Below are 26,719 nucleotides of genomic sequence, written 5' to 3'. Positions count from 1 at the left end.
AGAATTCATGTAGAATGTTATTAAAATCAACTTAAAGACTACAGTAAGATTTTTCAAGACTTTAGCTTTATTTTGAAAAACTATATACAACTGAGAAATTGTGTTCAGGAAACAGAAGTGCTTTATTTCTCCCTGCTTTAAAGAAATTCAGTATGGGAGAAAAATGCTTTCTTTTTACATAGTGCATTTACTAGTCTATATATGAAGAGCACAATTTACAAATAATTACTGGACTGTTTTTATAGACATGTACAAAAATACTTCTTTTGACAAAATATTCCTTTATGAAGGTAATAAAAACATTAACTATTAAACAGTATTGCGGGTAAGTTTACACATGCAGAAATCTGTATATATACCATTAAAAAAATCTTTCACTGTTTACGTATTTACCAAATGTAAATGAACAACATACTGAACACATGGCAACTAATGCCTTATATTTACACTGCACAATACTGTTCAAATTATGTTTAAACAGATAATGCCCCCCAAAATATGGTGACGTATAGAGGTTGAAGATGAAGATTTTATCAGTGTTTTTGATATAAAAAGGCATTCTTATGTTTAAAAAAATACTCAAAAACATTGGACTTGCTTATACATGTATGTAAATATTTGTAGATATCTTAAAATGCTTAGAAAAGAAACTTCAATTGGTTTTCTGTCCGACAAGCAGACATTTACCCTCATCTCTCTGTTCATTGTTTGTCATCTGTTTGGTTTTCATGCCTCTCAGATGTTATAAACAGTTTTATGTCAGAATGTTATCATCACAATCAAGTCTGCTCAGGTAAGAGATTTTGCTTGTGTCCTTTATTTTACAGAGCACCTGTTTGACCAGATGCAAAGCTACATGAACATCAAGGGAGAGGAACAGGTTGGTGACTGTTATACAGCAGTGCTGAGCTGTGGCTTGTCCTTCATTTTGTTTCTGAGAATCTGCCGAGTAGATATGAGAGCAGTGCCTGTGGAGGGAGGTACCACAGTAAATTCACCGTAAAATAACCAAGTGAGCACTCCGAGCGATTACAAACGTACCCTCAAGGCAGCTGGGCCCGAACCAGCCGCTCAGACAGTGGCACCGTCCGTTGCGGGGGTCGCACCGTGCGCCATTTGCACACTCGCAGCTTTCAGAACATTCCGGACCATAGCTGCTCAGAGCACAGGCTTAGCGGAAGAAAATAGAAAAATAAACAATATGAAATGTAGAGCTTGCAGCACATCTGTAGTTGGCGGGGTTAACTAATGAGAGGATCTTACTAATATCACAGCGGGCACCCATCTTCCCTGGCACACACAGACATCTGCCAGTCACATGGTCACACAGAGTGTCTCCGTCGCAGTCACACGTGTGGCTACAGTCATGCCCAAACGTGCCCTGCTCACAGACTGAAAGGAAAGCGGCAGTGCTGTCAGAACTCAGGGGACCTGAGCATAACTTCCACAGGGCCCACTTCCCGTTGCGAGCTACATCACCCCTCACCTCTCTCACAGCGCGGTCCTTGATAACCCGGTGGGCAGAGGCAACGGCCGGTGCTGCCCTCACACTGAGCGTTACCGTGACAGTCACAAAGAAGCTGGCAGTGGTGTCCATGGAAACCAGGAGGGCAAGCTTTGGACACAAAAGCAGAGTCAATATCCTGGGACAAGGCATTATGGGTAGGGGAAACAGATGGCCCTGTTGCATTGGTTAGGTCTCACCATATTGGCAGAGATGGCCATAGTATCCCGAATCACACTGACACTCTCCCGTTATCCTGTCACATGTGCTGTTGTTCTCACAGTCGCACTGCTGTTGGCAGTTAGGCCCGTACCTGCCTTTGGGACACTCTGAGAAACACAGACACACCATCAGTAGGCCCTCTGAGATCTGCTATGTGCAGCCATATGGAATAATCATCATTAAAAATCAATGAATGAAAGTGGAATTTTTTTTTAAAGAATACAAATGTTTAGAGTCTCTGAGCACTTCAGGAAACTGCTGTTTTTTTTGTCTTTTCTCTCTCTTTCACATATAACATGCACAGGATAAAAACCACAAACACTAAATGCACAGTGATTATGGGTCTTATCTTTTCTCTTAAAAATGATGCATCCTCATCTCACCTGTATCACAGTGGTCTCCAGTCCAGCCCAGGCCACAGGTGCAACTACCTGTCACAGTGTCACACACAGCCCCATTACTGCAGTTACAGCGCTGACTGCAGTCATCGCCGTACCAGCCCTGAGCACAGCCTAGAACCCCCACACGCGCACACACACACACATACACAAATCTTTACAAGCAAACACCAACAACAATCACTTCCAGTGTAACTGGTTTAACTGTATCTATTTTTTAGATATGACGGACCAGACCTTGCCCACAGTCCTCCCCCTGATGGCCGGCATTACACACGCATCGGCCCGTGACTGGGTCGCTCCTGACCCCCTCCCTACACAGAGCCACACGCATGCAGTCCTTTCCGTAACGCCCAGCTGGGCATGCTGCACATGGAGGGGAGGAAAGGGGATCACACAGTGCTTCCACACAACTGTTCAGCATTAGTCATGAGACCTGTAATATATCACTGTCCTGTTTTCCACTGAGGCATTCATCCCAAATCCCAGCACAGGTCATTGCATACACTTACAAGGGCAGAAATGTAGTAATTGCTGTAGGTGATTTCTTGATTTGTCTTAGTGTGCAGAACGGGTTCTGTCACTCACTGATATTGCAGTCTGCGCCGATGTAGCCTGGGGGGCAGTCGCAGGTGCCCGTGGCTGGCTGGCACACCCCGCGGTTCAGACACTGGCACTCATGCTCACAGTCAGGGCCATAACGGCCCTCCTCACATGCTACAACGGAAATTACATAAAACATTCCAAATTATATACAGTACAGCAAATGTAACTTTTCGCTGTCCATGCCAGCTTTTTTTTTCAGAAGGATGAAAATGGGCATGAGAAGCTTGCCTATATCACACTTGTCGCCGTGGTAGCCAGGTGCGCAGTAGCACTCGCCAGTGACAGGGTGACAAAGCTGGTTAGCCTGGGAACACTGGCACACCTGATTGCAGTTTAAGCCATATGTACCTGGCTGACACCCTGCAGGGCGAGACAGAAAACCGGCTTATATGGAAAGTAAAAACAGATTGCATATGGTCACCTGGGAATTTCCAAACAGCTTTCTATTGTTTCTGTGAGAAAACAGATCCCTCTTGGTCCGGAGAGACCCGTCTGTTCTCACTCACTCTGCTCACAGCCACTGCCAGTGAAGCCGGGAGGACAGCCACACTCGCCCGTCACGTGATTACACGGCGTGCCGTGAGGACAGAGGCAGCGTTGAGAGCACCTTGTCCCATAAGAGCCAGGCAAACAGGCTGTGGAGAGAAAAAGCCTGCCTTACCCCAAGACTGCCAGTAGAGGTCAGTGTAACAGAAAACATTTGTATTGTCTTTTTTTAATTCTTTTTTTTTTTTTTTTTTTTTACATTGCTCTTTCAGATTTGTGAGTAAATCGATGTGGTCAATGTCATCTGGTGGAATGCAAGGAGCAAGAAGGGGGAGATGAGCTCACTTTTCTCGCAGTGAAGTCCTCGCCACCCCGGTGGACACAGACAGGACCCAGTCACATGGTCACAAGGCGCCCTGTGCTCACACCTGCACTGTTTCTGACAGCCAGGGCCAAACAGACCTGCTTCACAGGCTGCATACACACACACACACACACACACACACACAAGCATGCATGCACAAACATGCGCACACACACACACACACACACACACACACACACACACAAGCATGCACGCACAAACATGCGCGCACACACACACACGCACACCCAGTGGGAAGTAAAGATACAGCATCTATTTTTCATTCATCTCTCTTCATTCAAGGCACCATTAAAAGGTTTCTCACCCATCTCACAGCGCTGGCCCACCCAGCCTGCTGGACAGAAGCACTTTCCATCTTGCCTGTCACACACGGCCTCATTCTCACACTCGCATGCATGCTGGCAGTCAGCACCGAAGCGGCCTGGAACACACTCTTGTCAGCATAACAGAGTCGGGGGGGGCAGAGAGACACACACACACACACATCAGCACACACACACACACACACACACACACACACACAGAGAGAAAGAGAGTTTGACAAATGCAGAGTGGATGCTTCACCAACAGGTCATGTCCATCACCCGTGGCAAGGGATCTGGGAACTGAAAAAGTGCTACAGTATGTAGGCATGTGCAGAGAATCCTCACCGAGCTCACACGCCAACCCCGTCCATCCGCTAGGGCACGTACACCGTCCGCTGGTCCTGTCACATGACCCGCCATTCTGGCAAACACACTGCTGGCGGCAGTCCACCCCGTAGAAGCCAGCCGAGCATTCTGGGAAAAAGTCAAAAAACCACAACCTTTGATTTATATTCCTCACAAAGCTCTTCTCCTCCTGCAGTTCAGGCTGTTGTTTAGCAGAGGCTGCAGCATACAGAACACGGCTTTGGGCTTGTGAGCATGGAAATACAGCCATGCTTTGTATTTCTTTTGGTCCCCCATAGACACACACATACACACACACGCACACACACACGCACACACGCACGCGCACACATGCACATGCGCGCACACACACGCACACACATGCACACACACGCACACACACAGGTGAAACAGTGACTTGAATATTTTTCTGTACTACCACATGGGTAAGTCATTCAGTGAGCTTTGGAAGAACAGAACAGAAAGCTCTCACACATGGAAAATACACCTAAATATGGAGTCTCTGTTTAGTTTAATTATAAAATGGTCAGAAACTATGAACCCTTTATGGGTGCACCCGCAGAGGAGCGATTAGATTAAAGCTGATGGCTAGATGTTCTACCTTGTTCACAGGTCGGTCCAGTCCAGCCCGGTCCACACTGGCACAGTCCACCGGTGGGATCGCAGCTGGCATTATGGTGGCACTTACAGCTCTGATTACAACCAGGACCGTAGGTGCCAGGCAGGCATCCTGTAACATGACAGCCAATCAGAGGTTGGCGTGGCGCGTGCCTGCCCCTGCTGGCACACAGGGTCCTGATGTCCCCCATCAGGAGCGTAGCTGGACAGGAGTCTTATGGCACCATCGCTTAACATGCTGAAATAATGACTGCACTGAACTCTGCATGTCACTGGCGTGCACACAAACCCTGAATCCCTGCATTAACGCTTCAGATCAACACTCCACAGGTGGGTGCCGAGCACCAGTGTGCCGCACTCGGTCACAGCGAGACTCACGGGAGGCGCAGCGGGGGCCAGACCAGCCAGCGGGACACGTGCAGGTTCCTGTTGCTTGGTAACACTGGCCGCCGTTTAAGCACTCACACCTCTGCTTACACTCGAAGCCGTGAAAGCCCTGAGGACAAGCTGCAACAGCACACACACACACACACACACATTTTTTTTTTGTTCTTTGCGGAGAAGCAGCATGCAGGTGACAGATCTTTTCCCCACGCCCCCTCAAGCCTGTTGTCCTTACGTTTATCGCAGTACGTCCCCGTCCAGCCTGGCAGGCACGTGCAGGCTCCGCCCACATGTTCACATGCCGCGCCGTTCTCACACTGGCACTGCTGGTGGCAACCCAGGCCAAAATAACCCTCGGGACACTCTTAAGGAAAAGAACAGAGAGCGCAAGAGACAGAGAAAGAGAACATGATGGACCCAGAGAGGAATGCAGAGGGAGACAGACAGAGGGGATGTGGGAAGGGAGAGTTACGCACTGTGCTCACACCGTGCTCCAGTGTAGCCTGCCGCACAGTGACACTGCCCTGTCACGGGGTCACAGGTCGCTGGCCTGCTCCTACAGTCACACACGCTGGTACAGCCTGGTCCCCAGCGACCCAGCGCGCATGCTGCCACACACACACACACACACACACACACACAACTACAGCCCCAGTCACACTAGATCACAGCGTGAACTAAATATCTGGAGTGAGATCTAAAATTGACACTCCAGCGCACTTTTACCAGGGTCTTTACCCTTCTCGCAGCTGGGTCCGGTCCAGCCGGCAGTGCACACACACAGGCCTGAGACGGGATGGCAGCGGCTGTCGTTCTCACAGGAGCACCACCCCTGACAGCCGGGCCCGAAGCGACCGGCCGGGCAGACTGCAAGTGAGAAAAGCACATCGTATAAGAGACTGACTAATCAGTAGCCTCGCATATACTGGTGAGCCCTGAAAGCCCCCGTATGGCAGCGTGCTGAGCGGGCTGAGCGTGCTGAGCGTGTTGAGCGTGTTGAGCGGGCTGAGCGTGTTGAGTGTGTTGAGTGTGTTGAGCGTGTTAAGCGGGCTGCACAGCAGCAGTGTCTTATCTCACCTTTCTCGCAGAGCTCTCCCGAGTGCCCTGGTGTGCATGTGCATGTTCCGTTCTGCTTGTCACACACGCCTCCATTCTGGCAGGCGGGGCAGAGCCGTGCACAGGCCACGCCCCAGCCACCCGCCGCACACTCTGCAACATGACAAGTGGCCATCATCCCCAGACACCTCCCACTCTTCCAGAGCACCATGGCGACCACCTCAGTCTAGCTTTACTTCTGCGTCTAGACGGTGTGGCCGGCAGATACTCTTCCGTCCGAGCTACTGAGATGGTCGTTTCGGAGTATGAATTGAATTAATGTACTCTTTCAGCTGATATGAGTTGCTTTTGGAGTTGAACTAAACTGATCTCTAGGCAAATCTAACTGGTGTGTGCTGCTCTTTGAGTTCAGAGCGCTGGGCTTGCCAGGGAGCTAGGCCAAGCTAAACAGAAGACAAGGACTTTGCATTCTGACACCTCCATTACTCTCTCGGACTGGGGACACTACATTCGCACATTTATCACACACTCTGCTTCCTCTCGCTTATCTAAAAATCCATCAGCATAAGAGTCCTCACTGCCTTACTGCATACACACACACACACACACACACACACACGCACACACTCTCGTTAGGAAAGAACACTGTGCACTGTCTCCCCCTTCCTTCAGTGCAGTACTTCCTCTCATTATGTACCTCATTATGCACGTGATATATATAGAATGAACGTCCCCGTAGAAGAGGCCGGGGGAGGGGCATATGTTATCATATGTCTGCTTGTGATCCTTGGCCGAAGAGCTGAAAGAGCTGAACAGTGGCTAAGAATAGACCTCTCTGCTTAAGCCCTGTTAAACCCACAGTTCACTGTGCACTGTGGCCCAGATCTCAAAGGCACCAGAATGGAAAGTCATTAAATACAGAGTCTCTTTTTTCCTCCTTCTCCAACCTGGACAGAACTCAGAGAACCATCTGCGGTCAAACTGTTACATTCAAAACATGTAGTTTGACGCTACCTGCACATCTAACCACATGATTGCCTTCGCTGGAAAACTGCAGGCGAGGTCTAGTAAGTGAACGCGGCCGGTTTCCTGCGAAACCTTCCAGCGGTGATGCCGAGCGGTTTTCCGTTCCTCCGTGCCGAGCGTGTGCTCGGGGGTGTCCTTGCTGCTCTGCCACTCACCTTCACCGCAACGCTCTCCAGTCCTGCCAGCGGGACAGAGGCAGCTCCCACTCGCCGGCTCGCACATGGCTCCATTACAGTCGCAGGACGCAGAGCAGCCCACCCCAAACGTCCCCTCTGGACATTCTGGCATAAAAAGCACACATACATATTTGCTTTAGACCACTGCTGTTCATTTAGAGCCCTGCTGCTTGGGTGCAATAACTACACAAGTCCATTAGAATCAAAACATGTGTGCTTTAGACTACACTGAACTTTGAGCACGGCAGCTTTGGCTATGGCAGGATTTTCTGTAGAGCGTCTGTTCTTGTGCGTGGCACTCGTTTTAAAAGGGAAAACGTGATGGCGATTTCTTGCAATTGGCATCGCAAAGGCCTTGGCTACTGTTATGATTGATAAGGTCACAACCGCAGCGCAGCATGGGTAGACTTGCCACAGAGAGCCACAGCAGAAGAACAATGGAATAACGGAAGAACTGGATTAAGTGCAGTAAAACTGAACATCAGGATTAAGTGCAGTAAGACTGAACGTCAAGGTTAAGTGCAATATGACTGAACCTCTCTGTTTGGTGCAGTCTGAAGGTCTGTGTGAATCAGCTCTGCTAGGATGCACATGCTCACTTCAGTCCTCTTGTATCCCTTAGCTCAGGTGGTAGGGAGAATTAATGGTAAACATGCGTCCCATGGCCCAATCAGAAAGCTGGCAGCTGGCACTACCCACCCGCCATGTCCGCATTGGTTGCAGGTCTTCCATGGAAAAGCAGGTCAGCATAAAGGTCAGAAAACAAAAGGCCAGTGCAGAGGCACCAGGTCGACCGCGGAGGCAGCCTGGTGCAAACCCCCCCCCACGCTGCCTGCTGTGCTAATCGATGACAGATGCTGCATTCTGATCACTTAATGACTTCCAGGCACAGTGTCCTCGCAGCCAGGTCCGGCTTTCCTAAGAAATATACCGTTTTTTTTCCTAACGCCCTCGGCTCTGAATGGTAGACGGCACTGTCAGGTATCAGAGCTGTCTCCCCTGAACACCGCAGTATAAGAAGTTGCCACCCTTCCAGAGAGTTATTCCGGTAAATATGCTCCATATCAACGTATTAGCAAAGCAGTGGCCTGCTGTCGAGTGGCCCCATAGTGTGTGAATGGAGGGGCTGTGGAAGGACATTTACTTCTTCTTTTCCTCGCAAGTGAAGTGTGGCGGAACAAGGCATCTATGTTGAGGAAACTCACTACCACAGAAGTACAGCAGGCCTGCATATGAAGGCAGCTCTGTCAAACAGCTCTGTATCTGCTCTCCGTGTTTGGCTCAGACTCTCAGGCTTCTTGTATCGTCTTGTATGTTTGTTTCATTTTCCCCATATGGCATTCGGAGTTGTGTGCACAGAAGCCAGGGCCTCATGAATCTCAGGCCTCGGCTGTGGCCTACCGTAGGCCTTGGATACGTTCCCAGGAGAGCATCAGAGTGGATGAGGGGGATAAGTTTAAGCTTATGCCACTTCCAGTTAGAGAATTAGCTCCAATAAAGAGAATATAAAAGCCGTCTATCCAATATTAGCTCAGACAAAGAGAATATAAAAGTCTTCTATCCTATATTAGCTCAAATCAAGAATATAAAGCCTTCTAGCCAATATTAGCTTAAATGGAAGCAGTGAAAAATGGGTAATGATTTACACACAGAGATTACACATTAATGCACTTCAGAGGTTACATGTCCAAGTGTCATGTGGGATATATTACTCTCAGAAGATTAAGAAGATAATTCGCACCTTGGTTGCAGTTCTCTCCACGCCACCCAGCCGGACACTGATGCTGACACTTTCCGGTCACATGATGGCATAGAATTCCTTGGGGACACCCACATTTTGTCTTGCATCCTGGACCATAGTAACCACTAGTACACTCTGAAGAGCCAAGCAAAGTACACACACATAGCACCCGTCAAATACGCCTGTATTCCATTCAGCATTTTCTAGCAGTGAGGTCCTATTGGGTTCGGGTTTTGTGAGGAATAGTCAACACTCAAAGGGAAGAAAGCAGGAACCCATGTACCATCACCACAGGTGTTGCCCTGGTAGCCGGGTTTGCACAGACAGGTTCCATGGTGTCGGTGACACTCGAGAGTGTTCTGTTGTATACACTCACACTCGGATGAACAGCCAGGTCCATAGGACCACCTAGGACACGCTGCACATGGACACATAGGGAAGGCAAACACGAAGCTTGTATGAGGGGATCATAAAAATGAGAAAAACTGAGAAAGTTCCACATAGGATTTCTAAGTTTAAAATGTTCAGGTTGAACACTCACAGAGATGGCAGAACCTCCCATAGAGGCCTGAATCACACAGACAGGCTCCATAGGTGCGATGGCAGCGTCCATTATTGGCACAGTTACATTTTTTATTGCAGTGCTTGCCATAAAGGCCCTTGGGGCAACCTGCAATCCACAGAAAACAGATCTACACAAATATCATGTTTTATACATGATGAGTACCAGTATCTGCTGCTAGCTGATGGGCTAGGAGATCAGGGTGGCTGACTTACAGAATTATAGTGCAATATTGTAACAGAAATTGCTGATTATAATGAGTCTCAACTTCTTTCAATGTTGCATAAAATTTTGTTATATCAGGCGGATGATGTCACACTGGTAGAGACTTCATTTCAACAATGGTGATGTCACACTGGTGAATGCAATACTCTCTGATGTCACATTGGTGGATGCTAAATTGTGATGCCACATTGGTGGCTGTTACACTCTCTGATGTCACACTGATGGATGCTACATTCTCTGATGTCACAGTGGTAGATACTACACTCTCTGATGTCACAATGGTGGAACAGCCACAACACATCATGGAAAACACGACTGTTTGTGATGTCACACTGGTGGATGCTATGCTCTATGTTATCACAATGGTGGAAGGTCCTCCGCTCACTTACCATGCTGGCACATGTCTCCACTGACCCCTGGTGGACAACGACAGGATCCAGTCACTGGATCACACGTTGCCCCGTTCCTACACTTACAGGTGAAGGAACAGTTCCTGCCAAACATACCCCCAGGACAGGCTGCAGGCCAAAAACAAAAAAACAGCTTAGAGTTTTGGTCTGTGGTTATGAAAAGACCAAATCTGTCACTGCACCTTAGACTCACTCTGGTTGCAGATGATACCAGTCCAGCCATCAGGGCAATCACATCCATTACTCTCCTCATTACATACACCACTGTTCAAGCAGTCATCACAGGTCAGGCTGCAGTCATAGCCGAATGTCTCATTCAGGCACACTGTGTCAGTTCAGAGTGTGACAAGCAAAGACAGCGCATAGCACCATTCATTAAACATCAGAGACTCTTAAGGTCTTTGATAAATAAGGCCTTTTGGAAGCTCCATCCACTGACCAAATTTCTGAGTGATGGTGCTCTCGGCCCGCAGTTCTCCGAAAGTGTCCTCCTCATAGTCAGCATAGTGCTCCAGGGCCTGAGGGTAGCCCTGCAGTAGCGTAAGCTGTGGAAGTGGCCTCTCTACCACCATGCGACTGGACAGGGCTTCCACTGCCCTCTGCAGAGCTGAAGAAAGGGGCGCAGATGGAGAGCAACTGAATGACACTTCTGGTGTGTGTTCTAAGGCTTTAACAGCAGCGCAATCAGGGACTGGACTCACGGACGCAGGAGTGTCTGTCCTCGGATAGACGGTGTCCCAGACGGCAGAAGCACTGGTAGGACCCAGCTGTGTTCTGGCATGTGTGCTCACAGCCGCCATTATCAAATAAGCACTCGTCCATGTCTGTCAAAGTAAAACAAAACAAATAAGTAGTTTGTTCACAAAATACGCGACTCTTCTGTTTGGTTTGACAGGGCAAGACGGATGTACATTTCACCTACTGAAATGTATGTAGTTACTCAGTGAATAAAGTCGTACCGTCACATCCACAGCCGTCTGAGTGGAGCCTGTATCCCGCCCCGCAGTTGCACTCGTAACCACCCGGGTAGTTGGTGCAGTGCTGCTCACAGCACGAGCTGCCCTCCCCACACTCATCCAGGTCTGGAAGATATGCACCGCCTCAGTAAGTAACCGTACACAACACGCAAAACAGGACCACGAGCCACCACGAGTTTCGTGTACCCCTGCTGTCTGGGTAGGTTTCTAGAAGAACTTTTCCAGTTGTTTAGGAGGGAGCTATTGTTCAAGAAAAGAGTTTGCTTACAGAGAAAACTTCCAATCCCAATAGAGTGCCATTTTCCAACTGGCTGAGTGTATACATCTATCATGGAAAACACAAATGTTTTTCTATAAGTAAATATTTGTGCATATTGCTGCTATCAGAAGACAACCTTGTCACTGTTTCTGTCCATTAATTCTTCACTTACATTTGAAGTTTACACTCTGACCACTGGAAAGTTTACAGCCATAAATCTTTGTAAAACAGCTAAACATCCAAGAGGTTTTTCAACTCTTCCAAAAATTCTAAAAAGCCTGTTGAGAAATGGTGACCCATCAGACATAAGAATGCACACTCCAAACGCTGGGCCATTTTTGGGCTCCTAAATACAATTGCTTGAAGCTTTTTGGTGTAACTGACCTTAGCTCATATTAGCATGGCATATGTAAATGTCTCTCCATTTATCCCAACAATCTGCTCACCCAAACAAGTCTTGAGGTCCTCATCAAGCTGGTAACCTTGGTTACAGCTACAAACAGGTCCCAGTGTGCCGTGCTGACAGTGGTGTGCACAGCCTCCATTCCTGGACTCACAGCTATTAACGACCTCCATTTCAATACCTGTTGGATGGTACACATTGACAACATGACATGATATCATACCAGCTCCAGTCAGCAGATAATGATCTGACTGTAATTCCAGGGGAAGAAGGTAACTCACGGTAGCACTTCATGCCTTCCGAACCCAGTTCGTAACCAGGCTTACAGAGACAGGAGAAGGAGCCGGGGCTGTTTCGGCAGTGATGGGCACAAACAGCTTGTCCGGTTGTGCATTCATCAATGTCTGAAACATAGGAAACACAACCCATGTGAAATCTCTACATTCACAGTTCTCTCATGAGTCAGGGTGATCTGCGGTGGTGATCTTAAATTTCATCTGCTCCTCTCCTCTCCGTTCCACATAATCATTAGCGTAGATCTCAGAGTGCAGTCTCTCCATTTCATACTGGAAGGCTCATCCCACACTTAGGCCAAAAGTGGCTTTGATAGAGACAGCATGATTAAAGGCCCTACTGGCTGGTTCTTTCTCTATCCCTGCCCTGAGCTGACAACATGAACTCCATTCTGCAGCATATAGCAGTATTTCCATCCTTTTCCAAAGATACAAAACCACTGGAAAGAAATCTCCTCAAAAGAATCTGTTACATAGATGATGTTCCATTTGAAAGGGCTTTCCATCCCAGTGTGACTGTATGGAGGTACAGGGTGGAGAAAGCGCCGACTGTCCTGTTGGAGACATTTACCTTCACAGCCCTTTTGATCCTCAGCCAGCCGGTAGCCCGAACGGCAGGCACATTGGACACGGATGCCTACACTACGGCATTCGTGCATGCATCCCCCATTCCTCTCCACACAGGGGTTTTTCACTGGAACAGAAACATGGCAAGGTTCACATAGCTCACATCTCTACCCACAGATACAGGCAAATGGACTAGAGGCCTCAGTCACAACCCTCTCAGCATACATACAGACACACACAGTTTCTACCGTATTTGTGTAGGGAACTTTTCCCTCCCTTGCAACCGTTACTTCTCACTCACACTAATGGCGCATGTCCACACTCTATGGGTGGTTTATTGGGTAAGACGAACTGAGGGTTGTTGTGTTTCCCAGTGCATAGCTAAAGTATTTCCTGGTGGACTGAGACAAGCCAGTGATAAAGAGCTTTTCAAAGCAGTGTTGCCTGGAAGTGAAGTGAGGTTACTGGAGGAAGATGTTAGTGTCTACCATTAAATGCATGTACACAGACTCTCTAAAAATCCCCCCCAAAACTCTCTCAAATCCCAAATCCACTACTAGGTGGCTTGATGTAGTGCATTTAAAATTGATAATTGCCCATGACCGGGCAATTCCGATGCAGTAGACTTTCAGTTCAGTGTCTATGAAAGACACTATTGTCAGATGTTCAGCAAAACCATGACTGTGAAGAGTTAAGACTGCGCTCCTTAGCACTATAAATCTCATGCATTATGAAACCCAATCACTTATCATTTTTACTAGTATTCTGATGTATCGTTGATCAAAGGCCAGTCCATTTCTTTTTTTGCTGCACTTCATCATAATTTATTCATGCTTTTGTGTTATTTTTTTGTTTTTCCAGAACCTCATAAACACTCTCACTTTCATCAGGTTGTCATCACCTCATCCTAAATGGTAGCGTTTCACTGGGGAACTATGGGCTCTGTGGCGTCTGGACAGAGTGGACGGGTCAGCCAGGCTAAAGTGAAAGTGCCTTTTGGCAGCTGTTCGGAGTTTGACACTTGGCATGCCAAGAATGTGACGCTCTAGACTGAATAATGTAGCTAAGCACGTCTTGGTGGAAATTTAATTCAGGAGATTTCAAAGCTGGCCAAAAAGCACAGCAATTTAATATGTTAGTGTTTGTATACTTTACACTGCACAGCTGAACTGTTTTATATTCTTCTTTTAAATAGGAGGCTTTGTTTGTTTGACGCTGTATAGACTTTAGCACTAAATGTGATGCCACAAACCATTAAGGACAATCAAACTACCCGCACCTTTCACTGAGAAATCTTATCAGCCTCTGATGGTGACGATCTCAAGATTGCACTGTAATATATTACAGACCCTCAAACTCAGTGCATCAGCGCTGTGGTAGGAACTTAGCGACTGCCAGGCTTCAAGGCTTGGCCAAGAGTCAGCGTCAGCTCCACAACTGGGGGCTTTAGCAGATACTCTTTACCATTTGCGCTCAATTCTAGAAAACATTCAATCCATACTGTACACTCAAGATTTTATTTACTCATTTATGATTCAGAATTTATGACCCTTATTTTGGCACTAGGTTTTCTTTTTAATCCTTTTCCTCATCTCTTAATTGACAGTGCGAGAAAACACATTTTTCTGCTGCTTCACTGCCCATATTGTGAATATTGCACATGAAGCTGGAGAAACCATCAGTGGCCATGTGCTGAAGTGTTAAATCTCTGAATCATTTAGCTTCTAAAGGCTCATACTAGGTATTATTACCATGCCTTCTCTCATCATTCACATACAGAATTTAATCTGAAAGCTCACTGGATGTTTGGCATTGTTGAAATCATCTCCATGAGTGTATCTGAGGACTTCCAGAGGACCGGTCAGCACCACTGCTATGGTATCTACTCTCCTTATTAGGGAATCCGGAAGAGAACAAGCTGTACTGTTATGTTCGGTCTAGCTGCCATGTCCAGCTGTTATTCTTCATCATTCCCACATTAGACAGAAAAAAAGCAGAAATCAACAGTTTAGCCCAGTCTTTGCTAATGCCTTGCATATTACCATATCCTTACACAATCAAATGATCTGGTCTGAACTTGTAAAGAAATAACTTTTGAACCATTTCTATTTACAGTCAAAAGCCATAGTAATGAAGCATTCAGAGGTCTGCCAGTTCCTAAAAAGAAGTCGTGTGGGAAAAGGCAGTGGAAAAAGCACTTACACCTGCAGCGTTTTCCGTCGGCAGTGAGCTGGTAGTTGTGTCTGCAGCGACACTGGAAGTGGGCATGGGAGAGCTGAACACACTCCTGTTCACAGCCTCCGTTGCTGATGGCACAGGAGAGCACCGCTGAGGATGGGGGTAATTAAAGATACCGTCAGGGATTAAAGAAATCATCAGAGATTAAAGACACCATTCAAGAGTCCTACAGTGAGACATACTAAAGAAATGTTGGAAGCTTCTGGACCAACAATGGCATGTTTACAAACATGCAGTAATTTTTTTAACAGGTGCTGTCGGTCAGTCTTGAACTGGAGACCAGAACTAAAGTGCTATTTCAGATGTAAGAGTGCTTCTCAGAATTTCTCTTTGACAGCTGATGAGCATTTGAACTGTTACTGTATGTGTTTCTCAATGGGACTATTCAAATGTCATTCCAGGGTGGTTTCCAGGGAGATAGCTTTCAACATCTTCAGCCTAGTAAAACCACTCTGGGCTGTTTTCTCAGCAGCACAACGATAATAGCGGTCACACTAAAAATGCGACCAAGTGCTAGAAATGTGACATCCAGTGACCCTGCCAATTTTCACTATGACTGACACCTCAGAAGAAGTCCCAAAAATAATAGTGGGCAAAACAGCTAAGAAAATTGCCCTGCCCTACACCTTTAAAAGTCCATTAAACAGGAGGGCTGGGTCAGAGTCCTCATAACAGAGAGCAAAAGCTATGTTTAGAGAGAGTGGACTTAGCCAGCTTGCCTTCTACCCTGCCTGGCATAGATACTCAGCCCTGCAATCTCCACTGTGTGATGTTCACATACTCAACACATGAATGACGGTCAGTTCCTCAACTGCCAATGTTTTCAATATGTTTCTTCCAATGTCCAAACTGTACTGTGGCTCATTACAGACAAATTCACCCAGTCTGGTAGTAGGGCTTTGCTAAAGATGATTCTGGGTTAGGTCCTGCTCTTTTAGCTGTTCTAATGTTGTTCATTTTCCTGAGTTCAGATAAAGGCTTAGGACCACTTGACCACAGCTGTCATTATACAAGGTCAAATAAAGGTCACATCAAGGTAAACAAACACTTCAATAATTTTTGTTTGAAAATAGTGCCATTGTGTAGTTTAAAAGAATAGCTGTGTAATATTTCTTGTTTAAAGTTTAAAGGAGATAAAACCAACTTTTCTTAAAAACTAAACTTCTTTCCTGATAAGAAACAGAATAATAATGGCAATATTTCAGAGATGGATGGAGTTTTCATTTGTGCTTTTCCGTATAATGGAAATGGAGTTCAGAAACCAAAGAACTAGAGGGAAGAATGTTTCCAGCAGCAGCAGAATAGTACTTTATCCTGCAAATGAAAATAATTTCCTTGCGGCCAAGTTCTGTTCTAAATTAGGAATCATTATGGTCCTACATGGATATCTGACACAAGGCATTAGTGCAATTGCCAACCTTTCGAATGAGCATTAAACAAAACCAAACACTTTTGACAGGACCAAACCCTCAGTGATTAATTACCAGATCTGTCTGTGGTCTGACTGCGTTGGACACACAGCACTTCTGCTCAGCCGAGCTAGTGTCTGGGTTGAGCTCGGGCCCAGTGCCCTGGACTCCTCGGGTCAGCAGGGCCAGATAAAAGCTCCACGAGGCTGCGGAAGGAGGGAGCTCTCCAGGGCACAGTACTGCTACTCCATGCAAGCCATAGCAGAGGAGCAGAAATTATATGCCTGAGGCAGACTTATTAATGTAAAATGGTGGCCCTGTATATGTCAAGTTGCCTCTGAACTTATATTACAAGTTAATATCCCTTTAATCTATATTAATGTCCCTTTTTATTTTCCTAAAATAGCTATACAGTAATGACTTCCCATTCAGCAGGAGGACAACAGTGAAGTGATGTGTTGGCACGTTTTGGAATAAGTTGATTAAAACCCAAATTTAACCTCAGAAGGCCATGAAGGATGCCTCCTAAGTAAATATACCAGAAGTGGGAAGAGGTTACATTTTTTCTTGATAACTGAATGTACACACAGTACCACTCAAAGGTTTGCGCACACCTGACTGAATGCATTTGTCACAGTCTTAAGGACATTTTAATCTAATGATTTATGCTTAAAATTGTTTCTAACACAAATATAAATAATGAAGGTTGAGAGCTTATAAATTGATAGCTTATAAATGATTTATATTTATTTATAATGTAAAAAAATAGTAAAAGGAAAAAAATCATTTTAAATACTCCCTCAAGCAAAAAGTTTTCATGCTGAACTTTAGTCCCTTGCCCTGCAAGCGCCCAGCATATTTGATACTTTCTTCAAGGCTGATGCAAAAGCAGGATACGAGAACACGAGCGTATCAAAGCAATGGGGGGTTGGTTTGAAGAATCTAAAATTTAAAATCTATATTTTATCTATATCTCTATATCTATATTTGTTTAACACAGCATAATCACATATATGTGTCACGATACGACCCCTCCCCCTCGAAGTCTTCGTGTGTGTGTGTGTGTGTGTGTGTGTGTGTGTGTGTTGCATGGTCACGCCCTCTTGTGTTTCTCACCTGATCCTTGTTCTGTGTCATTATAGTTCGCGTATATAAGTCTTTTGTCTAGTCGTGAAGACTGTCAATGTTTAACCCCGATAGCCTGCAAGCTACATTTTCTTTATTGTGTGTGCTAATAAACGTATGTCTCTATTTTATTCAACTCATTCCCGCATCTTGCTCTGTCTCTTCAATGTTACAGAAACATCGACGTCCGAGGGATGCCTGGGACGAAAGGGGAAGAAAGGATGCAAACACCCTCCAACAGCCCTTGCAGGAAAACCCTCCATACTCTTGGGCGCACTCCAGACTCCCACAACAGGGGAAAGTGCCACAGGAGGATTTTGGGAGGGGCCCTGAGTGTGGTCTGGGATCAGACTCTGCGGAGTTCTACAGACCTGAGTCGGACTACCGGGACTGGTAAGGTGACAACCAGTACCCGGACCCGGACTCAGCAGGGTCCTACGATCCCTATATGCTGGACTACCATATAGGGAAGGCGATGCAGATCGTGGAGAGAGTAGGGAGTATAGTGACGTTAGTTTCTGGTCGGACTCGGAATTCGATCGTGTGGGGTTTCCATTGATGGAGGTGGAGGGGGTCCTCCATAAGGATCCTCCCTCTGTTATGGACACCGTGACAAGCCTTCAGCACCCAAGGCTCCACTCACGGTGTCTCGCTCTGGAGCCAGTAAGCTGCCCTGTGTGAACCACAGAGAGGCAGTGTCATCATCTCATCAGGACACTCCCTCACCTAAGGAATCCCGGTCTTCCTTCCCTCTGTCTGGTCGCCCGGGCATCCTGCCTTGCTGTTTGGCATCGGTTTCGGGGCCATAGCCCGATAGGCTGGCGCGCCGGGAGTCGCGCCGTTGGGGAGGGGCTCTGTCATGATACAGCCCCTCCCCCTCAAAGTTTTGTGTGTGTGTGTGTGTGTGTGTGTGTGTGTTTGCATGGTCACGCCCTCTCGTGTTTCTCGTATATAAGTCTCTTGTCTAGTCGTGGATGTTGTTGATGTTTAACCCCGATAGCCTGCAAGTTATGCCTTCTTGTGTGTGCTAATAAACATATGTGCTAATAAACATATGTCTCTATTTTATTCAACTCATCCCTGCATCCTGCTCTACCTCCTCAACGTTACAATGTGTTATTTAATTGTTTTGATACCTTCGCTGTTTTCCTAAAATAGTAAAAAGAAACAAAGAGTAGGTGTGTCTAAATGTTTTGACTGATACTGTAGATGACAGTTCCTCTTGAGAAGCATTTCAGACAATACATATAGGAACTAATATACATACAGGGCTAGAATGAGCACTTTATGTGTGGCACTGACTCTAAAATCTAATTAAATGCACTTTAATTCTTAACATATTTTAGTCGCAGGTACAGATCTGTTTAATCAGAGGTTTGATTATTGTGAAAATGAATTTGTCATTTGTATAATTTGGAAAATCAGAACTTGGTTTTTCAAATTTCCATCCTGAGTGGGGCATTACTACATTCAGAGCAGTACCTGTCGGGGAACTAACAGAGATCTATGGAGTGAGACATGGCCTTACCAGTCAGCCACAAACTAACAATGCTGTACAGTAGAGAACAGTAGCAAACGTTTAGCTGTTAAGAAAACAAAAGAGTTTTTGACTCCCTCTAACATGCAGAACTGAAGGTGGAGTCCTCTGTCTGCTTTGAAGGAATTGCCAGTTGGTGCAGGCAAACTGCTGCAGATGGTGTTGATTGAAGCTTCTAGAACTTCAGGCCAAGGCCAGCACATCAGCTCCGCTGCTGACCCTTTGCGAACCGCAGCCTGACTCACCTATACAGGTGCGGCCGTCAACATGCAGACGGAAACCCGGGTTGCACTCGCAGTAGTAGGAGCCCGCAGTGTTCACGCATCTGTGCTGGCAGCCTCCATTATGGACCTGGCACTCATCAATGTCTGGAAGCAAACAAAAGGGCAAACAGAAAGCCAGGGGCCTTATTGTATCTCTAAATACATTCCATGATTTGTTCATACAGTGCCTAACCCTGTAATTCAGCAAAGTATGCCTGTGCTGGCTAGAAAACAAAATAATGAATCCTGCCGAGCTCCGCCAGGTCATTTGTACAGCTCAAATTAATGAGTTGTTTAGCCATTCCACCACATAACTGCCACCTAGTAACTGAAGACTCCCACAACCTCCAAAAACCAGTCAACACAGCTTCCAGCCACTGTTCTAATGCCAGTCTCAAAGCAAAGTGCCCAGTGGACTTCTTCTATTGGACAAAGCACTGATAATATACTTAGAGAAGGCAGCACAATGTGAGGATGCCTGGATGAAGAGCATTGGTACAGCGAAGACCTCTAATGAGCCCTCGCTGCGGTCCTCTCCCTCTCGATGCTTTCTTTATGCCCGGCTGCAGTCTGGCCTGGCTCCTCCCAGCCAAAGCCAAACCACAGCCTGAGTCCTGCAATCACAGCCACCATCACAATGGTGTTGTTTGTCCATATACAGACTGACTTGAACTGAATGCAGGTGCCAGAACATAAGGTGGCGTAACTACTGAGGAGGCATGGAGGGATGATCACACTGGGGCCTGTGGCATAGCGGACCCCCAGTGACTGTGTCACGCTACTCATCTACAATTCGTGAACGGATCCTTTAACTTAACAACATTCCTAACCAAGCCAGGCCAAACATATGCTGTTTTCACACCCTGGCATTCATTTAATCTTATTCATAACATCTGTGGTAGATAGATATATATGAGAAGCACTTTGCTTGTGTCACACAGCCCTTCTCTCCTACTCGCTGACCACATTAACTACAATTCCAAAAAGTTCAAACATAGACTCACACGATCCTCATCACCGGACTATTGATCTCACCTGTATCCAATTAATCTGTCTGTTTGGGTTGTTCCATTTGAAGGTTTACCATTATTCTGTTGTGCATCCTGTTTTTCCTGTTACTGCTTCTATTTATGGTACTGAATTTGTTTTCTCTGCCCCTCCCCCCACCCCTACGCGTCTAGGCCTTTTTCCTATTTGGATATGTTTGCCTGATCTGTTTGCCTTGCTGGGTCCAATCTGGACTGGTTATTCACATGTTTGGGTGCTAACCTGCGGAAATTTGGAAATCTGTCTGTTCCGGTTTTTCCCCATGCTCTCATTATGACCACGATTCTAGATGACCTTACTATGAATAAAAGTGCTTCATTTTACATCCACAAGCCTCTGACTAGTTCTGTACCATCACAGCTTACACAGCTGATGAAGGACCTCTGTCTGAAATGTCCGGTTTCTCTGAAAACCTTGTGTACTTCACTACAATTTGAATCAATCAATCTATCTATCTATCTATCTATCTATCTATCTATCTATCTATCTATCTATCTATCTATCTTTCTCTCTCTCTCTCTCTCTCTCTCTCTCTCTCTCTCTCTCTCTATATATATATATATATATATATATATATATATATTTTTTTTTTTTTTTTTTTTTTTTATTACAGGGACAGAAGAGTCTACCTATTCCACTGTATTTACCATAACTATCACGTTCACTCTATTGATACTACTCTCGCTGTAAAGGTTGTCATGGGAACAGTGAGGCTCCGGTGGAGGGGAGAGTAGAAGTGGGCTCATAAAAACATGGTCAACAGAGAGGTAGACCTGGTCCTTGCTGATCAGCTGTGAATTATCTGTGTCAGGCTGATTTACATGCACTGCAATGGAGAGGTTAATATACCTACCAGCGCTTTTGAGAATAATAGCATTGCTCAGACCATGTGTAAGCAGCAGAGTACCTGAGCATGCCTCCACAGGTGAAAACTCCAGAGGTTTACATGGAACATACACACAGATTATTTATTGCAGTCTTTATGCCTATCTGTTGAAAACTTTGCATCTTAGTTATATTTTGTGCACATTTGCCTGACTTGGCAAATAAATATAACTTTGCAAGCAGTAAAAGTACAGTATAAGGATTTCACAAATGTGCAGTATAGTTTCAGTTCTGTTCCACAGTCCATTTTATTTTGACCTTCTTGCAATTTAACAAATTACAATGATTTACACACTCACCAAGCCAAGCAGGTTTTATGTTTTTAATTATACATACCTTTACCATTTATGCTATGGCAATAAAAACCCAAAGAATTACTGCAACACCAAAATATTTTATTCTACAACCAAAAAAAAAGTACAAGTCTTCAAACATCTACATGTGACACACCGCATGTGCTTCTGCAGTGCGCTCTATGAGTAGGCTCCAGGCCAGGCCTGAGGAAGGTATGGCACTTATTCCACAGGTCCTGACTGGGCTGATATTTGCTGCTGCTTAGCTTCCACTGAGCAATTTTCTCCTGGTGGGGGAGACGCCACAATGGAGCACAGCTTGCAAATGTGGGTTAATTAGAGGTGAATAGCCATGAAGGTAGGAAGCAAAACATACTGAGGTGTGTTTGCAATTATCAGCAGGTAGGATATTGAATCATGGATTAGGCTGTCAGATCTGCCCTGCTGCTTTCAAAGAATTACAGCATGAAATGCACGGCGCCCTGCAGGAAAGTAATGAATGAATGAATGAATGAATGAATGAATGAATGAATGAATGAATAATGCTGGAGAACAACAACAGGCAGTCTCTGGAATTTGTTCATCAAGTTGGAATAGGATGTGTTCAGCAGTTAATCTTTTGGAAAATTAATTTGAAAGCACACCTATGGACCGTCTAGCATGTACAGTCTGAAGAGCCAGACGAGCTCCTCTGAGATTTAGTATGTTCCATCAGTCATGCTGGCAGTCTCCCTCTCTTAAATGAGTTGTAGAGGGAGGATCTCAGCAGGAACCCCTTGAGATCTTGGGCAATACTGAGCGCAAACAGGAGGGCCATGTGAGGCTGCAGAATATTTATTTAGGTTTGGAACGCTCTTTAAAGAGACGCTGTCACCATGCGACTCGTAAATCCTTCAGAAACTGTCAGAGGCAGATATAGAGCTTTGATTACATGCAGTAATAGGCTGATTAAAGCCCCCATTTATAGTGCATTTGCTGAGGAGATAAGACTGTATTATAGAATAGTTCTTACTGGTAAATGTTAACCTTTGACCTATGAACTGCAGGCCACATTCTTCATTTTATGAATGGGACCTGCTTCTCCCCAATTCTCTAGTTGTCCTGCATCACATGTAATCCTGTAAAATTCTTCTGTGTTTAGCCAAGAATCTGGCTACATGCTAAGCTGCTTATTAAAGTCACTCAGTAGCATGCAACTGCAGATCTGGTTCAGATTTAGGAAATTGCTCGAGGAGCTGAAACAGCTAAAGAGTGAAAGATAGGAGTGAAACTGGCAAATCTGATCAGCCTGATACTGCTCTGAATGGAATTTCTCCTCGTGTAGTCAATGATCACAACTATCCAATATTCACATTAACAGATCCAGATTTTAAAAATTCAGATAAAGATAAACAATGAGTCAGATAAACAATGCTATTAAAACAAATGATTCATTCTACTTTGTTATAGGATCATAGAATAAGAAGTGAAGATGTCAATACAAAGTATATATTGTCATTTAGCCATGGTAATTTTCTATCATCATTTTTGCACTGTTGCCATGTAGGCTTCATGGAAGTGTAAGAGTGAACCCTGTGGTCTAACACTTTATATGATATATTAAATATCACACAGATATGTGCTGACTGGGAGCATCCACAGCACACCATGAGCCCAGGAACAAGCCCCGAGAAGATCACAAACACTGAGAGAGTAATGAAGACCATCTGTCCAGGAGATCTGGGAGGAATCTTAATTACAGTGGCCCCAAGCCAGGAGCCAACCTGAGGCTGAATCATGCCTGACAAGGAGTGAGGCATGCAAAGAGGAAAGGCCCTTTTACAACACCAGAGGTAAATAAACAAGACCAGTATTTCTCACAAGGCCGGAAATGCATGGACTCTCTAGGGGTGCACAGCCTGAATGCTTCCACTCCACTCCACTTCACTCATCTTTGTAATTATTCTTCCAAAGAGTGGGAACAAACCTAAATGTCCATGTGTTGGAAATCGTGTCTCAGCGGGAGGACAAGGAATTGACTATCAACATCCTCACTGTTCCTCAGTGATTCCAAAACAGGCATCAAATAATAAGGAGTCGAATAAATCACATGCATGACCTTAAACTGAATTAAACTGGCCCAAGAGTGTTAGATGGGCTCCTTAGGTGAGGAAAATAATGCCTTTTTTTGCATTCATTGCTGTTAAAAGTATTATAGAAACTAAAAATGCCCTCTTACACTGAAAACGAAAACCTAGTGAGGAGCCACTGTGGGGAAAAAAAACATTAATATTCATTTAGTGGATTTCAGTGGGTTTAGTGGACCTTGAAGTAGAAATGCCAAAACAAATGTAGGTTTTATAGAGGAATAAGGTATGGAAGACAGGTGATGGTATAGAAAGCCACAATCATAGTCTGTCTACCATATCATTGGAGGAAAGACGGGGCACATGAAAACACAGGCATGACGCTGCTCCAAGGGCTGTAAATAACCTGGTTCAGAAGCATTCTGATGACAGGCAACCAACAACGTAGTAACTATAAAGTTGCCACACCAGGCACTCCCCATTTAAAAAAAACACGTACTTTTTTTCTGTTTAATTTTCCATCCAGACACTTCCACACTACTCTAACACTCCTCTTTCAAAGTTGGCATTAGATGCAATTTTCTTTTATTAGGAAACCTCTGAAGAACCTACTGACTTACAATGTAGTCAACATTCAGCAAAATTCAGTATAATTCAGTTTTAAACATGAATTATAATTTAAATGAAATGCTCATATTCATCAAGAATACAGATAGAGAATACAGGAGAGATGGAATTTTTCCTGGCTCATTCCCCCCTGCGCATGTGGACAGCCCCATCATGGAGACTGTGGTTCAACCGGAACATTTCTCCCATTCATGTTAAATATCAATACTGTCACCATCTATTTAGCAGAAAGTGACATTTTGTGTATACGTAACAGAAATAACATGTACAACAGCAAATCTGTCACTGCCAGCTAACACTGAATTTAAGAATCGTACAAAAGTCCTCTTTCTACTCCATATTAAAATGAACTGGGATGTCGTCTTCTTCACAGATAGATGCAGGCAGTGTTACGCAGCTGCTTTTACTAACTGTGAAATGAGCTGATCAGCATTCAGGCGAACAGAGCCAGGTCTTTCTCCATGTGATCTGCATAATCTATTATCCTTCACTTTTCTAACTTTAGTTATCATTAGCAATTCTAATGCAACTGTCACATTTTTCATGACTCTTTGATCTAAATAAGGCTCTAATTAGTTCAAAGCATCCAACAGTACATTAGAAGCACTTTACTTAATTGATCTAGTTAGGTCATCCCATTTGTTTCTGTCCTAGATCACAGATATTCTTATAGTAATTTATGCAGCATTTTTCCAGGGTTATTTTGAATGAACTGGTTTTCTGTTGATGGAAAATAGCAGTGTCCAGCTACATTCATAAATTTGCCACTTAAAAGCATTCTAAAATATCCAAAAAAGAAACCATACAGTACATGTTTAATATTTAGCCACAGAACTCCTGTTGAACTTGTTCAGAGTTGGAAACACTGTATGCCAGCTTGGGCATTTTTGTGTCCTACATAGGTAAAGGACGTATACTTTTATAGCAACAGTACATAAGAAGACTTCCTAACGCTGTTCCAAGTTTGTGTGTAACCTAGTCCTGAGTTTCTTTCTCTCCTTCCCTTTCTCTCTCTCTCTCTCTCTCTCTCTCTCTCTCTGACACACACACACACACACACGTCCTCTCTCTCCCTCTTTCTTTCTATCTTTTTTAGCCAATGAACAAGGTCTGGTATAGATATCAAAATAATGAAAGAAAAATCAAGGAATTCTCCAGAGCAAGAAAAGCCACACAGCCACACAGTTTAATTGGATACAGTCTAAAAAAAACAACTGGCAGAGTTAGAAATACAGCTTCCTAAACAAAAGCCCATTAACTTCACCTCGGAAATCTTCTAACCTCAAAATAATTTATTTAAGTTACTGTGTACATATTTCATCATAGTAAGTCCTGAGCCAGGCTATGATTTGTATATTCAGATGTTGATTTTTCCAGGATGTGGAAACTGAATCACATTCTATGGATAACAAGATTATCATCACTTGCACTGGGACTGGCATATTGCTTGTTTTAGCCATTTATTGTGGGGCTGACCAGTCTCATCAGAGATCTTCTCTTTGGTTCTCCACAGCACGTCAGTCCGTCAGTGAGGGGAATTTTCTCTGCCATAGCCAAAGCATTACCAAACATCACCACTGCAACCGACTTTGTCCCAGCTGTTTCCCAAATTCAACAGAGGAAAGGAGTTGCACAGTCCAGCCAAGGAGTATATGTGACCGCACAGCATGGGACTGGCAAGGCTCAACATTACACTTTTTACTGTAGGTTTTCGCCTCGCATGGCAACCGTTTAAAATGAAACAGCCATATCTTCTGTACATTCCAATAATCTGGTCCCATCTTCTTAATCAGTACCAGAGATAAGACTCACCTGGTCCCACGTGTCCTGCGTGGAATCCATTGTATCCGCTAAAGCAGGTGTAGCAGTTTCTACGCAAGTAGCGGTACTGAGTATTCCCAGAACCCAAGCCGTGTGTCAACTGAGCCCACAGGAGCACAAGCAAAACTAAGCACCACCAAGGTGACATCATGGCAAGAGTGGACCAAAACACTAACACTGAACTCAGACAACCACAAACAGTGAGGGGAAAGAAGTCCTGGACACAGTCAGGGAGAGCATTATGCAACAGCTAAAAAGAACTCAACTGCTGCTGTGCAAGCCGGACACTTAAAAAAGCCGAGTTGTCTGGTTTCTATCAGTATCAAGTAACAGTTTTCTCCTCCTCTTATACACGCACTCTCACACTCCTGCTGTCTGCCTTTCTGCTTGTCTCATTTTTCCCTGCTTGTGTGTCTCTCTCTCTCTCTCTCTCTCTCTC

At 45.1% G+C, this 26,719-nt stretch overlaps 1 protein-coding gene across 5 annotated transcripts; it reads right to left on the bottom strand.

Moving 5' to 3' along the window:
- Window positions 1-44: 44 nt before the first annotated feature.
- Window positions 45-26,719, bottom strand: megf6a (multiple EGF-like-domains 6a). 5 transcript variants are annotated; one of them, XM_035522592.2, is made up of 34 exons: window positions 26,272-26,718; window positions 19,524-19,646; window positions 15,172-15,297; window positions 12,974-13,096; window positions 12,391-12,513; window positions 12,153-12,290; window positions 11,430-11,552; window positions 11,172-11,294; window positions 10,910-11,077; window positions 10,664-10,795; window positions 10,450-10,578; window positions 9,815-9,943; window positions 9,557-9,691; window positions 9,274-9,408; window positions 7,512-7,637; window positions 6,352-6,483; window positions 6,013-6,141; window positions 5,751-5,882; window positions 5,510-5,638; window positions 5,269-5,397; window positions 4,874-5,002; window positions 4,252-4,380; window positions 3,906-4,034; window positions 3,562-3,690; window positions 3,237-3,365; window positions 2,959-3,090; window positions 2,713-2,841; window positions 2,362-2,490; window positions 2,110-2,238; window positions 1,705-1,833; window positions 1,487-1,615; window positions 1,264-1,392; window positions 1,042-1,170; window positions 45-968 (listed from the first exon to the last, which is right to left on the bottom strand). In XM_035522592.2, the coding sequence occupies exons 1-34, from the start codon at window positions 26,429-26,431 to the stop codon at window positions 892-894; spliced, it is 4,401 nt and encodes a 1,466-aa protein (XP_035378485.2). In that variant the 5' UTR covers window positions 26,432-26,718; the 3' UTR covers window positions 45-891. The 5 variants fall into 5 exon arrangements, with proteins under 5 accessions (XP_035378485.2, XP_081563331.1, XP_081563332.1 ...); XM_081707205.1 differs by lacking the exon at window positions 4,874-5,002 and having other exon boundaries at window positions 26,272-26,719; XM_081707206.1 differs by lacking the exon at window positions 5,751-5,882.

Source organism: Electrophorus electricus, chromosome 24 (genome assembly GCF_041902795.1).
Source record: "Electrophorus electricus isolate QZ-2024a chromosome 24, ASM4190279v1, whole genome shotgun sequence".
Taxonomy (NCBI): Eukaryota; Metazoa; Chordata; class Actinopteri; order Gymnotiformes; family Gymnotidae; genus Electrophorus; species Electrophorus electricus.
This window is presented reverse-complemented; position numbering and strand designations above follow the sequence as displayed.

Bases quoted from the DNA above. Each gene is read 5' to 3' on its own strand.
- megf6a (XM_035522592.2), bottom strand. From the start codon at position 26,431: ATGATGTCACCTTGGTGGTGCTTAGTTTTGCTTGTGCTCCTGTGGGCT. The intron at 10,796-10,909 runs GTCAGTGGATGG...GAACTGACACAG, and splicing joins CACCATCACTCAGAAATTTG to TGTGCCTGAATGAGACATTC. The intron at 4,381-4,873 runs GTAGAACATCTA...ACTTTTTCCCAG, and splicing joins TGGACCGACCTGTGAACAAG to AATGCTCGGCTGGCTTCTAC.